Here is a 15,095-nt window from a genome sequence, read left to right as displayed (position 1 = left end):
TATTGTAGTATTGCTGATTTGTTTCTTTGATTTTGTTATTAATTGATTTATATAATTGGCTGCTGCCATGTTAGGGGCACAGATATTTAAAACTGATAGATCTTCTTGTTGGACCCTTTAAGTATGATATAGTGCCCTTCCTCATATCTTATTATAGTCTTTGGCTTAAAATCTAATTTGTCTGATATAAAGGTTGCCACTCCAGCTTTCTTTAGTTGTCCATTAGCATGGTAAATGGTCCTCCCACCCCACTTTAAATCTGAGGTGTCTTTGGGTCTAAAATAAGTCTCATATTAATGGTCTTGGATTTTTATACAATCTTATACCCTCTATCTTTTGATTGGGATATTTAGCCCATTTACATTCAGGATAACTATTGAAAGGTATGAATTTATTGCCATTGCATTGCTTGTAAGTGACTGATACTGCATATTGTCTCTGTTGTCTATGTTACCTTTGGGCCCTCTCTTTCCTTAGAGGATCCCTTTCAATATTTTTTGTAGCACTGGTTTGGAGGTTAGAAATTCTTTTAATTTCTGTTTGTTCTAGAAGCTTTTTATTTCTTCTTCTATTTTCAGTGACAGCCTAGCTAGATGAAGTATTCTTGACTGCATATTTTTCTCATTTATTACCCTCCTTTCAGCACTTTGAATATACCATGCAATTCCCTTCTGGCCTGCAAAGTTTCTGCTGCAAAATTGCCTCCTAGCCTTAAGGGTTTTCCTTTGTATGTACCTGTATTCTTTTCTCTTGATGCTTTTAGTATTTTTTTATCATTACTTTTTGCCACTTTAATTACTGTGTCTTGGTGTGGCACTCCTGAGCTGATTTTGTATGGGGCTGGGGAATCTATTTGCTTCCTAGATCTGGATAACTGTTTCCTTACTCAGATTAGCGAAGTTTCGAGCTACTATTTCTTTAATTAATCTTTTATCCCCTTTTCTCTCTCTTCTTCTGGCATCACTATAATGTGAATTTTATTATATTTAATGGAGTCACTGAGTTCCTTGTCTATTCTTGTTTTGCATAATTCTTTTATCTCCCATTTGCTTAGCTTGATTAATTTCCATTACTCTGTCTTCCAGGTTATGAATTCATTTCTCTACTTCATCTAGCCTGCTATTTATTCCATCAAGTGCATTTTTAATTTCATATTGTGTTTTTTGTCTCTGATTGGTTCTTTTTTTATCTCTTTGTTAAGGGTCTCACTGATGTCCTTCAGTATTTTTCTCAAGACCAGGGAGTATTTTTATGATCATTACTTTAAATTCTTTTTCAGGCAATATTTACTTATATCTGTTTCACTTAGGTCTCTTTCTATGGTTTTGTCCTGTTCTCTCATTGGGACAAATTTTTTTGTCTCTTCATTTTGTCTCTGATTCTGTTTCTGTGTGTTATGAAAGTTAGCTAAGTCTCCTGCTCTTACAGTTTAATGCTCTTATGAAGAAGATGTCCAATAGTGTCCTGCAGTGCAGTGTCTCCTGTTTTCCAGGGACTAGTGTTTCAGGAAGTGTTTCCTATGTTAGTGTCACGTGTGATGTGCTGTTGAGTCCTGGCTGCTTTTTCCTTTAGTCCAGTCATCTGCAGAGGTTCTCTTTGCCTGTTGAAGGCAGTGTTTGGTCTCTGGTCAGGTGGGGTGTATTTTAATAAGGTGTGTACTTGAAAAATGAGATCAAAGTGCGGGTTGGGGAGGTAGGGTTTGGTGTAAGCAAGGTAGGGCTTGGTGTATGCTGTGCTAGTACCTGCAGGTGACTATTTATTCTGGGGGACAAGGGAGGGAAATGATTCATCTAGCTCCTTTGTTCCTGGAGGGGTCTCCTTATGATCCCTACCTCTTGGGACCATGTTCTGAGATGAATAAATCACTGTCCCTCCCTTCTGCCCTCAGCATATTTCAATCTGCTGCGTCCATGTTGAATTTTCACTATATTGTGTTCTCTAAGTGCAGGGACTCCACTTCCTAAATGCCTTTGGGGCTCTCCCAGAGGTGAGCCTGATTTTTAAAATTCCAGGCTTTAAATCCCACAGTTGTAAGAGCTTGCAAGTTTTGACCTGTCTCATTTACAAAGCCAAATGAAATCGGAATTTGTCTTCCCAGTATGATAGTCTATTCATCAGCCTTCTCTGCTCCACCAGCATCCTTGAGATGAATGGCCACAGTCTGTTTCACTCCCAAACTGCATCTTTGCCCTCCCTACCTTCTTTGATGTGGTCTCTTCTCTACCTTTAGTTGTAGAGTTTGTTCTACCAGTCTTCTCATCATTTTCTGGATTATTTATGCTGATGTGAGTGTCACCTTGTTGTATCCATGGGATGAGGTGGGTTTAGGGTCCTCCTACTCCACCATCTGCCCTTAGGGTCCCAGACTTTCTTTTTTATATTTTTATCCCATTCTGTGTAGGAACCACAGAACACATATATTGAGTGGTTAATGGTATTCTTCAACTCACTGAGGCTGTTTAGTTGGTTCTGTCGTTTGTTTCCTTTGGGAATTTCTAATATATTTTCATTCAGTACTGTTTTCTTCTGCAATGCTTAATCTGTGAATCCCATCCAGTGTGTTTTCCATCTCAGACATTGTAGTCTGTAGTTCATTTCTAGAAGCTTCAATTTTTAAAAAATGCTTTATTCTGTCCAGTTAACCTGTCTAAAGCTCTTCTTGGACATAGAGTATGTATTTAAAACAACTAATTTATCATTCTTTTCTGTTAACTGTGTTATTTCTGGACCATTTTCCAATGGATTGAATTTGCTCAGTTGGCTCATATTATCCTACTTTTTTTCATGCTTGGTAATTTTTATCAAATGTCAAACATTTGAATTTTACCTTACTGGTCCTCGTATTACTATAAATATTCTGGGACTATGTTCTGAGCTGTAGTTTATTTGGAAATTGCTTAACCCTTTCCTTTTAGATTTCTTGGGTGGGACTACAGCGGTGTCTTTCACTAATTTTGTCTCATTACTTACTGCAGCAAAACTCTTATGAGTACCTAATGTCCTATGAATTTTGAGGTTTGTTGGTTGGTTAGAATATGAACTATTTCTAGTTTAGTGTGATTTGATTGTTTCTCTCATCCCGTCTGGTGGTTCTTTGCCTGACCACCAGTAGTTTTCTCCTACAGATGCATTGATTCCTGTTCAGCTGAATACACGAAAAGGAATTTCTGAGACCTCTCTCGCTCTCTTCTCAGCCCACCCTATCTTGTGCTCCCCAGGTGCCCAGTTCTATTTGGTAACTCAGAGAAACCATCAAGCGTTGCCTGGTTTTCTCTCCTTGTTTGTGGCCTGGACAATTTATTCAGGTAATAAGTTGGGACTATAACAATGCTCACCTCTGAGGGATCCCTGTCCTCCACTGCCTAATATCCTATGTCTTGAAAACTATTGTTTTGTATAATTTTTGTTTCAAGTAAGCAGGTAAATCTTACTGCTTTGACAGTAGAAAGTTCTCTTTTTGAAATCTCTCAGAGCACTTAGGCTTGAAATCTCCTACCCTGGGTGGGTAGTTGGGCCAGTTTTGTTTTGTTTTGTTTAGGGATTGGGGTAATAAAATCTTACAAGCTTTTTCCCTTTTCCCTCTGGCTCTTATCATTGTGTATACTCTCCTTTACTCTGGAACAACATCAGAGCTAGGACTGGATTTGAGTTTTGGGTAAGAAGTCAAAGATTTTGGTTTTGTTTTTTGTCTGCTTCAGGTGCTAAGCTTTTACGTACACATAGCTTAAGTTAAAGAATCTCCCGTGAAGTTCAAAGATCTGCCAGGTAATATATGCCTAGCTTATGTTTCTGTGAGAAGCTACAAAGAATCTGTAGAGAAGACTGCAGGACATCTGTGGGGAATGTTTACAATACAATGTAGTATTACGTGGCTGTGAACTCTGGAGTCCAACTAATTTTGAATCCTTATACTGCTGAGTAATATTACTTCTTTAAGTCTCAACTATTTTTCATTTGAAAAATAGGGATTTTTAAAATGCATTCTCTAACAAGAGACACAAGCCTCAGGTTTGTTTTGGGAGTGAGATAATCTATGTAAGTTGCTTAGCCCAGGGCTAGACTGTTCTGCCAGCAGGCCTGCCTTACAAGAAGTTCTTCAGAGAGATGGAAAATTATATGGGTCAGAAACATCTATATCAAGAATGAAAGAGCATTAGAAAAGACATAAGTGAAGGTAAAATGAAATTTTTCCTTTTCATGTTCATAATGGATCTAATAGGTAACTTTTCAAAGTAATAATGGCGGCAATGTACTGGGGTTATAGACAAGGAAATAAATGACAGCGGTGCTACAGTGATGGGAGGGAGCAACTGGGATACTGTGTTATAATGTACCTGCACTCGGTGTGATGCGCAAGGTGACCTGAAAGTAGCTCAAGTCAGTTTGAGAAGCACAATGCAGACTCTAGCACAACCGCTTCAAGTCCTCTTTAAAAAGTGTAACTGATACAATAAGAGAAAATAAATTGGCTGGCACTACTTTAGGAAAACAGATACAAAGGTGGAGAAGAGGCAGCACTGCACAGGATACCATATACTAACTAGATACACTGTGGTAAGTGTATGCATATATTTGCAACTTTTATCAAATTTGTGTTTCTATGTATTCAGACATCCTCCTTCCCTTACCTTGACTCCACATAAGCACTATTCCCAGCTCAGCTCCTTCACCGGGGTCAGCAGCAAAATCATCATTTAATTCAGTAAGTGAGAAAAGGTATGGTCACATTAGCTCTTACCCAACTAAATCCCAATGCTGAGTGCCTTCTGTCAGGCTCACCACTGTGTCCCATTTTCTAGAATGGTTTCTGCTACAGAAAAGTACTCAGTAAATATCTGTGAATAAATGAACAGCCTAGTAGCCTTAAAAATTCTTTTAACAGTCAAACATTTACTCACATTTAAAATAAGTGGTTAAAAATACTGTTAAAGAAGGCCAGACCAAACTAAGGTAAAACTCTAACAAATAACATTTATTTTTCTTTTACATATGTATTTCACAGCCTGAACATCACATCACCTCCAGAGAAAGGTGCTTTTATGCCATTATATTTTTACTATTTACCACACAGGCATTAAACATTCTCATTAACATGATGAGATAATTTGCTGGTAAACATTTAAACACACAGACATTGGTTTCAATATCTCAAGAACATTTTTTGGTCATAACCAAGGAGGTACATCAAAATATGACAACATTGGCTAATAATTTATAAGCAAATAACATTTTAACTCTGCATAGTTTATACAATAGGCTGTGGTAATAAATAATATCACCGATCTCATCAACTATTAACTGGCCACAAAAAGCCTAACATTCATTTAAATTATGATATGAAATGCTCTATTGATATAGTTTCAACATAGCCTTAAATGTGGGGGGTGTTTAACCCTGAAAGAAAAAGTACTAAGCTGGTATGTTCGGTCAACTACAAATATGTCATGTTCACGTATTACATTCCTAACATGAAGGCAGATATTTAAATAGAAAAACTAGCAGTCCAAAAAATGTGAGTGTGCAAATCGTAAGGAAAAACGTTGCATTTAAATTTGCACTCATTTGCAAGTTACAGTACTAGCTCAGTAAAAACACTAACAGGAAAAATAATCAGCAGGAAAGAATGGAAATGACCTCTCCCAGCAGAGAACTGGTCCCTGCACGCTGCGCCACAGCTCAGAAAGGGCTTCTGGTGATCGAGACCTTCTCACACCCTGTGACTATCCTTCCCTGAACACAGGAGCCTGCGGGCATGCTTCCATCAGTGGTAAGACTAGGAAGAAAAACCTGAATCAGCAACATCTTCCTCCTTAATTTGGTATAAAGGTCCTTCCCATTATTACAACTTACTAACATGCTTTCTAACCTCAAATGCTTTCTGAATCAGGTTTACTAAATGCTGTAAAGAATAGCTACCCTTCATACAATACTAGGGTTTTGTTTTGTTTTAGAGTATGTCAGTGTGAGAATAAGGTACATGCAGTCAGTCTACCAACCTGTATGGGCAACTCTCAGCTGGGGTCAGTCTCCGATTCTCTGCATTGTTTTCAGTGTGTGAACAGCTGCTTAAGAAGCAGAAATGCCTATTCGTTACGACAGTGTATTTTCATTAAAATGTTCATAAAAATAAAGCCCCAACCTTTAAGTCTAGAGAATGTCGAGAACTCTGTTGGGGATGTTAAAAGCACTGGGCAACACCCTGGTTTTCAGCGTGCCATCGGCCCCGCAGGAGAAGATCCGGTTGCCTGGGATGATGTCGATCTGCATGACGCCAGCCCCGAGGTTTCTGAATATGGACTGCTTAGCGTGCTCATTTCTGAATGAATGAATCAGGCCATGGCCTGTTAGCCTCCAAACCTGGTGGAAAAGAGTAAAAACACAAAGGGTAAGTCGCTAGAAAAGAGAAAGAAAGAGACGAAAGAAAGAAAGATCAAAGAGTGCCGTGGGGTTTCTGTTCCCCAGTCTTGACAGCACACACAGGTAATCTCCAGCACCTTCCAACTTCTTGTACTGACTCACCTTTATGTTACCTTCTGCTGACCCTGTAGTAAAATATTCCTCACAGGGGTCCAGAGCCAGAGCCTTAATAGCGGAGTCATGTGCCTGGAATGTGTGAATCAGCTGTCTCTGCCTGATGTCAAAAATGCAGATGCAGCCTTTCCTACCTCCAGAGATTAGGAGCTGCTGCTTGGGCGCATACTGAAGGACCGTGGCGCCATGATCGTGGCAGGTGAAACCTGAAGAAGGAAAACACCAGATGTCTTTCCCAGACAACGGCTATCCTGCCAATTCTGGTAGTGTTTAAATGCACATTGAAATAACACAGAAATTACTGTCAAATTTTTCATTTCAATTTCTATACTCATGACCCAAGTGTTGAAAAAGATCCAGTGACAGAAAAAAAGGTTCTTATCCATAATCTCAATATGAAAACACATGCAGGAAGTTTAAAGGTTACGCTGCCTTGCAAGAAGCCTGTAGAAGCCAAAAGCGCAGAGGAGACCAAACTTCTCAATGATCCACTCAGCCCCACCTTAATGCCCACCAGGACAGGTTTCTACCCTCTCCCGGTTCCTGTCCATACAGCCTCATCAGATGTTCTTGTCAGGTAAGTCACAAATTCAACCACGTTATGTGAAAATGACCAGCTACAAGGTAAGGAGTTAGCCTTCTCAGGATTCTCTGCATTTCAATGCAAGTAAAGCCTTAAACCCAGTATGTGGTACATCTTGAAGAACTGTTAATTATTCAAAGAAAAACCATTTGAAGAGAAATAACTATACTCACTTATAGAAAGATTTTTCAGTCTTTTGAAAAGAATCCACCTAGCTGTGTTTAGCCGAAATATACTGGAGTGTGGAGCCTTCTCTCAAGATCATTGTGTAAAAAAGGGATCTTTGGGACACCAGCTGAGAAAACCGCCTTAAAGGATGTATTTAAATGGCACTGTTTGCATTTCTTGTTCTTGTAAGGTTAGCTTTTATTTTATAGTTAGGTGTAATTCTTTAAAATACCTCCTTTCTACTGAGCTCAAATACTTTGCAACTAATTTGTAAAAAGCCTTGTTAGTAGCGCCAATCTCCATACCATATTTTTCAAATAGAATATAAAGACTATTCTATGCTAGCTGGTTAGTTACCTCAGCAAAATAGCCAGATATTCATTTATAACCCATGAGTAAACAGTCACTGGTTAGAATAAAACCGGGAAAGCACTCCTTCATAGTGTATTAAAAATCATAGACCTTAACTCACTTACCATGAATGAGGCTGTTTCCAGGGGATATCAATGTGTCCCACAGGCATACATTTCTTACAAAGAAAACAACAATGGTTACGATGTGCTTTTTGTTACTGGCTTCAAGTCAAATATTTTTACTCATTGCATCGTACTATCTTTTTTGTTCACTCATATTTAGAAAGCAATGATTCTCAGCTAGGGTGAGGGCAGAAGCTGGGGACACCTCTCTTGTAACATTTTATCCTTTTCGAACTGCACATTTCTGTCTCACATGGCCCCTGTGTCTCTGCCATCTCATCCCCCAAACCCTCATCTTTTCCATTACCACTCTAATGCTTCTGACCCCAGGGGTACCCACTGCCAGGAAATGACAGGTGTTATTGATGGCATGTGTTGCCAGTGAAAGCAGTGTCAGCTCCACGATAGTACTGAGCGTGATGGCTACAGTCTCAATAACCTGACCTGAGAACGGGGGGTGGGGGGAAGCTTTACCATAAATACATCTGCTTATTGAGAGCCTAAATTACAAGTACTTGTTTTTCTCTTCTTAATAAGGAAAACTACTGAGATAAGGATTATGTAACAGAAAGTTTTGTATTGACGAGGTAGAAAAACTCAGTACTAAGTAAAAAAGACCATACTTTGCAGCAAGAATACCTTTCTGCTTAAAATGTGCTTATTTCTTATTATGCTTCTGTCAACCTACCTATTGTCATTGGACTGTCCAGATGTGGCAACTAGACTTGAAGAGGTAATAAATGCGAAGTCACTTGTGGCTTTGCTGTGGCACTGCCAACTCTGTAAGAAACAAAAGGCAAGTGATGTTACCTAGAAGCCCAGACAAGCTGAAACCGTGCACACACACAGTTCTGCTAGCAGTAGATGCGTGAACTAAGAATTGTTGTTAAACATCCAGAATAGAGAGTGTGATAAGAAAATTAGCTATTATTTGCATATTATTTAGCTAATACCCAATATTAGCTAAATATTTATATTTTAAAACTGTAGTAGTAAAAACATGGCATTAAAAGTTTTATTTTTAGAGGGGCCTGGGTGGCTCAGTGGGTTAAAACCGCTGCCATTGGCTCAGGTCATGATCCCAGTGTCCTGGGATCAAGCCCCGAATCGGGCTCTCTGCTCAGCAGGGTACCTGCTTCCCTTCCTCCCTCTCTCTGCCTACTTGTGATCTCTACCTGTCAAATAAATAAATAAAATCTTTAAAAAAAATAAAAAATAAATAAAGTTTTATTTTTAGATTATCTAACAAAGGATAGGATGAACTTAACTAAGCATTTAATTACATTAAGGGCCCAAACTCAGTGTTAATGATTTCAAATACATTTAATAAACTTTACTTAATAATATAAATCATAATAAACAATAATAACCCAAGGAGGGAAAATCCTACATGCCCATCTGTGGTCTTAGACTACAGTGTGAAGAGCTCAAGTCCAATTAACTTTGTAACCGAAATGCAAACAATGACCTTTCCTTACCATCTCTTTCTTTCCACATGAAGACTTTTAGCAATAATAAAAGGGTCAAAAGTGCTCCTGCAAATTATCTAGAGCTAGGGTTGCCCCAAACCACTCCTAAGAATGTTCCACAGCCATAGGAAATGATTTACGGAGCCAGGCAGGACTCTACTTGTTGGATCAGATGAATGAATGGAAATTTGGAGGCAAAGACCCAGGAGGGTGCCTAGGAATGAGTGAAGCTGATTCAAAATCCCTTCCATTTTTGTAAAGATGTTATGATAGTCTATAGGGCACTAATTTAAGAGAAATATCTTCTATACATAATTAAAAACATATAGTCTAGAAAACTAAAATCAACAGACATGAAGCCTAAAATTCTGCACAAGACAGCACTACCTCCCAGCCCTACCTGAGCCCCAACCAAGTGAAGATATGTTTTGTCTGCATCAACAGATGTTTTAATAGGGTTTGGATTAATGAATGAAGTGACCTACTGGAATTGGTTAATTTAGTAAGAAAAATGCTGGAGCAAATTAGAATACACAGAACCTGTTAGCATTTCATGTTGATTCATTTTAGGTACTACCTTAAAAACCTATCAAGAAGTTAGAGTTTTCAAAGAAGTAGGACCACATACAGGGAAAGCCCTTGAACATTTTCAAATATAATGGTCATCCTTCAAGTTCTGAAAAAGCAATCTTTTTGGTTTAAACGAGGGCAATAACGGGTGCTGAGCTGTGCTGCTGGGCAGAGACGCCCCCTTCTCAACAGATCCGATGAGGGAATGTCCAATGAGATTTAGTGTCTGAAATAGACACTTCACAACAAAGCAACCTCTATACATGCTCTGGGAATGCTGATGTACTCACCATGTAAGGCTTAGGATTTGATGCCGTCTGGTTTACTTGCCAGATACTCAGAAAACCCTCTCCATCTGCAACACCACACTGTAAGAATAGCAATAAATGTTTAACACAGCTCCTTAGTGAGCAGACCGAAGGCAAAGTCATTGATGAAGTCACTTGAACCTCACTTAACATTCTGCCTACACCTATTTCTATTACTGTAGTTTCTATGCAAGTCGGGCACTATAAATATCCTACAGCCTTTTAAATGCATTTCCATACCTATTTCATTCTCCTCCAAACGTCTCTAAGATAATTTAGTAAAAACTAGACGGTTTCTCTCTGGTGCTTGACTGTGCTTATACGTACCACCAGCATACACACTCAACAGAAAGTGCTCTTTATCGTCCCGGTGTTCAGAATCTTTAAATGGATGACTGATCCATACACAATTCTGAAGACCTGTGCTTTATGGGAGCTGAGAGGGGTGTCCAAGCAGACACCAATAAACTGCCTGCCCAGCTTAAATCCAGGTCACCGGTTTGCAGGTATAGTTTTACTAACCATCTACTCATAAATATCTTTTTCAGATGAATTTAGCAGTGAGCCCCAAGAGCCAACCTTGTTGCCCTGTGAATTAAAATATAATCTGGTAACTCTTGCATTGCCCGCCTGGCGGAAACAGACAAGCTGCTGAGGTCGTGTCCACTCAAACATTCGCACACTGCCATCCTGAGCTCCTGTGAGATCTGAAACACAAAAGAAAAAGCAGAAAATAAGAAATGAAAAAGCTCTAGAGTTCCAGTATTTCCCATTCTATCAACGAATTTCCAAATGACAGAGGCCATTTACAATGCTCTGGGTCACAAGTAAAACACTTACAGTACTGATGGACTGGGTGGGAGGTCATTCTCTTAACATTATGTAGATTCCTTTTCATAAGCTTTAAAAGAAGATAAAAGACAAATTCGTTGTGTGCGTCAGAGAAGAGACACGGGAGAAGATGCTTCAACCCAACTCTAATTCTCATAACCTTCACTCTCTTACAGCTGGATTATTACTAACATACACCCTGGACCACTTCACATAGGACACTTGTCTGAACAGGCTGCAGAAGCAGTCACTCACTGGCGTAGCCCTGGCCCATACAAACTGGGCACATACCAAGCAGCTTTGCTGAGTGATTAAGGAACTCTTCTCCAAGTGCCCTCCCTGAGGACAATGAGGAATATCTGCAGATTCTTTGGGGCAGAACATGAGAACGGGATCCTTTAACTATAGTGACTAGCAACAATGTGATAGACACATTTCTTCAAACACCTGTAGTAGACACAACTCCTCTTTGTCTCTGCTTTACTCCTTGGTGCTGTTTGCTCATCTATAAAATGATAATGGGAGACGACAAAAGCACCCACGACATAGGGTTGCTACAACAGAAGGCACGTACCTGACACAAGAGAGTCACGCTATCTTAGCTATTATAATTACGGGGTGCTAACTAGTCACTGCCCCTGATCTTTAGGATTGTTCTTAGGTCAAAGTGATTTCAACTTACTTTTGGGTGAGTCCATATCCAGTAACTATCCATAATAGTGAATAACTTACCACACCGGCTCCCGTGCTGGTCTGCCCACTGCCCAGCCAGGGCAGAGATGACGGTGGGTGTGCCTGACTTGCTGAGTAGGACGGTGCGCTGGGTTGATAAAGCGTTGTTGTGGAACCACGATAATCAATATCATCTGAACTGTAAAGACATTCGTGCGTTACTGTGCAAGTCCCATTTTCTCTTAAGCAGCTCTGTAACTGGAATTTGTGTTATGTACCCACAGGTCTTCACTTAAAAGAGTGAATAAATATCCACAAGAAAAATGTAGGTGTAATTCCTAACCCTAGGCTACTTTAGTACTGGTCAGCTTTTTCCCTCTAGACAAAATTTATAAATTTAATGTTGTCTGGGGGCAATTTTACTGCTGCACAAGTTGGAGCAAATGTAGGTTTTGAAAGATTTAAACACAAATGTTCTTTTTATCATGTATAGGAAAAGATAAGGTCTTTCTAATACAGTTATCCCATGTATCAGATTCCTACATTTTAAAGAAATCTCAGTTTAAAGATTTCTTCAAGTGAAGTATTAGTAATCATCACATAAAAATGTTAAAGTAATTTTTGTGACGGACTGTATCATATTACATGGTTACATCAACTCTGTAGTAATATTATAAGCTGACCTCAACTCTGTAGTACTATTATATGCTAACAAAACAGAAAACCCAACAGAACAAGGAAAGAAACTGTGATGCACCATTTCCCAACCACATAAAATGTCCAAGAGTCTGGAGAAAAGCAAGAGGGAGGGCAAACATGGAGGAGAAACCCCAAAATAGTACAGTGTTACACAACACTGATGGTGCAGTATCTATAGTGTCACTGAAAAGTAAAGTTGTCTATATATTTTTTTAAGATTTTATTTATTTGAGAGAGAGAGAGATCACAAGCAGGCAGAGAGAGGGAGGGAGCAGGGAGCCCAATGCGGGGCTTGATCCCAGGACCTGAGATCATGACCTGAGCTGAAGGCAGAGGCTTAACCCACTGAGCCACCCAGGCACCCTAAAGTTGTCTATATTGTTATCTGTAAAAATATGCTTGTCAGGTGATAAGAAACACTAATCAGTCTAATTAATATATTGGTATATTCTACTTTTTGCTTGAATTATCCAAATCAGCCAAATTTACTGAATACTATGTAGTTCCTGACATTTCTTAGGGGTTAAGTGTCAAAATTGCAGTTTCGGCATTAGGCTTTGGAAGGGGGGAATATTCTGACTCCAACACTATGAAGAGTTCCATGTCTAATAGAAGAAGTATGAATAATTTGTTCATTGATGTAAGAATTTTATTGGCAGCTAAACCAATTATGTCTCTACCCAAATAAAGGGAGAGACATATATACTTTTCAAGATAATTCAAATCATGTGCATAACCATTTAATGGGTTCTTAAAACCTCTTTTTAAATGGACTACACAAGACAGACTAACCTTTTGGATTCTCGGTCATATTCTTCTCCAATCCATATATATGACTGACAGGCCAACAGAGAGGTAACATCGAGTTCTTGTACATCGTGTGTTGAGGCCAAGACAATTTCATTACAGTTCGCCTGTAAAGCAGAGTCAGTAATTGAAGCAATTTCACTAAAAAAAAAAAAAAAAAAAAGTACAATCTTTATAATGACTAAAACTTTTACCTTATTAATGGAAAATGCCATGATCATATCGGATTCCTTATGAATGATTTTCGCCTTCCCACCTGGATAGCCCAGATCAGCTTCAACCTACAAAATGTTTATCAGCAGTTTCAGCTGTCGTGTAGCAATGTGTGAGACACACACACATTCCACAAAATTTAAGAGGACAAGAAGAAAATGTAACAGCAGCAGCAAGAAAAAAGGTACCAGTAATTTTAGTATCTTGAGACTTAGCTTTGCAATTGGCTTAAATTCTCTGATGCCCTGTAATCACCCCGATTAAATGATGTGATAAGAGCATGATACTGATTAACGGCCATCACGAAAGATGGGTAGCATAGTTTTCATTAGTAAGAGTAGTATGCCACTTGCATCTCTTCCAAAAGTGTGTGGATGCTGCGGTAAGAATGTGTATGCATTAGCAGGCACAGAGTGGAGGAAAAGACCGTTAAAATAAAGGAGTCATGTAAGAAACAAACATTTTAAAACAGGGTGCTAAGACAGGAATAAGGAAAGTTGGAAAGAACAGTTAGAAAGGGACAAAGGAGATGGATGAGAAAATGCGCTGGCTTAGGGGCAAAGGTGAGGGGCAGGAAAGAAGATGCAGACTCAGAAGATCCTCCTTTCAAGGAGGAAAGATAAAACCACCATGTCTAAGAACAGATGGAAAGGGGAAGATGTGAAGATACAGCGGGAAGAAGGAAAGAGAAGCGTAAGTGCTTAGGAAGAGCAAGTTGGGGACGGTGGAGAATTTCCTCCCCAAGGCCACTGAGGTGTATGGGAGCATTGAGTATTCTGATTAGCCAGCATGGTTAGTATCAGAGATGAAGGTTAGCTCCTTGAACTCTGAGAACGAGCGAGGTCCAAGAGCCTGGGATACTACCTTGCTGCGGGAATCTTCCACTACGCAGTTTTGTTTGACCTGTTCCACATGTTCTTCTACAGACTAATGAACACCACACCGTCACAAACACAAAACACATGCATGAAACGAAATCATAAAGAGAATGAAAAATTTCACACTGAAATGGTCAATCCATAACTTAAAGATGGTCAAAAAAAATTAATGTGTAAACTTTCCTTTTAAAAGCACAAAATCAAGAAGGAAAAACTTGAGTGAATTTAGAATTTTTAAGATTAGTTTGTCAATTCATGGAATTTATCAAATTCACAAGTACCAAAGTCCTATTTAATGATTTAAAAAGATGAACCACTCTTACTGAATGGATAGTTTTGATAATTGTTCCATATTTCTGAATTCAGTGACCAGATTTTATTTTGTCTTAACAGCTTTAACACTTTTTCCTTTAATGAAAAATTTTCAGCATATGTGTGCTATTCAGTTCAACAGCCATTAACCATATATGACCATTTAAATTAAAGAAAATTCAGTCACACTAGGTGCATTTCAAGTGCCCCATAACCACATGTGGCTGCTATTATATAAAACAAATAAAAATTTCCATTATCACAGTTCTATTGGATAGCACTGGACAAGATAGTAATTCCATTCAGTAATTTGAAATTCAAAAGGTACAAAAGGGTACACGATAAAAGTTCTTCCTCCCATTCCAACTCCCACCATGTACTTCCCATCTGTGGAGCCAACAAATGCTTACACAGCATTTTAAGAAATGTTCAATTTATCTTTATCCTATCCCCCTCTTCATGGAGATCCTCCCTCTGCTGGTAGAAAATTTGAAAACACACAGCGTGGGCTGCTAATCCCAAAAACACAGAGACAAAGGGGCAGAAAGAGGGAAAGGCTTATTGAAAAAGAGAAACCT

General features: G+C 39.0%; 1 protein-coding gene across 5 annotated transcripts in view; it reads right to left on the bottom strand.

The window, feature by feature from the left end:
- Window positions 1-4,951: 4,951 nt before the first annotated feature.
- Window positions 4,952-15,095, bottom strand: part of DMXL2 (Dmx like 2) — a 158,682-nt gene continuing 148,538 nt past the window's right edge. For 3 of the 5 annotated variants that reach the window (XM_044230926.1, XM_044230925.1, XM_044230929.1), the window contains exons 34-44: window positions 14,192-14,254; window positions 13,309-13,395; window positions 13,100-13,221; window positions 11,669-11,807; window positions 10,946-11,006; window positions 10,685-10,812; window positions 10,088-10,165; window positions 8,447-8,538; window positions 7,759-7,811; window positions 6,520-6,737; window positions 4,952-6,357 (exon numbers count right to left, since the gene is read on the bottom strand). In XM_044230926.1, the coding sequence (XP_044086861.1) occupies window positions 6,148-6,357; window positions 6,520-6,737; window positions 7,759-7,811; window positions 8,447-8,538; window positions 10,088-10,165; window positions 10,685-10,812; window positions 10,946-11,006; window positions 11,669-11,807; window positions 13,100-13,221; window positions 13,309-13,395; window positions 14,192-14,254 (1,251 nt within the window). In that variant the 3' untranslated portion in view covers window positions 4,952-6,147. The remainder of the gene's footprint in view (window positions 6,358-6,519; window positions 6,738-7,758; window positions 7,812-8,446; window positions 8,539-10,087; window positions 10,166-10,684; window positions 10,813-10,945; window positions 11,007-11,668; window positions 11,808-13,099; window positions 13,222-13,308; window positions 13,396-14,191; window positions 14,255-15,095) is intronic. The other 2 variants (XM_044230928.1, XM_044230927.1) reach the window with 1 other exon arrangement.

This window comes from Neovison vison, chromosome 13 (assembly GCF_020171115.1).
Source record: "Neovison vison isolate M4711 chromosome 13, ASM_NN_V1, whole genome shotgun sequence".
NCBI classification, from domain to species: Eukaryota; Metazoa; Chordata; class Mammalia; order Carnivora; family Mustelidae; genus Neogale; species Neogale vison.
This window is presented reverse-complemented; position numbering and strand designations above follow the sequence as displayed.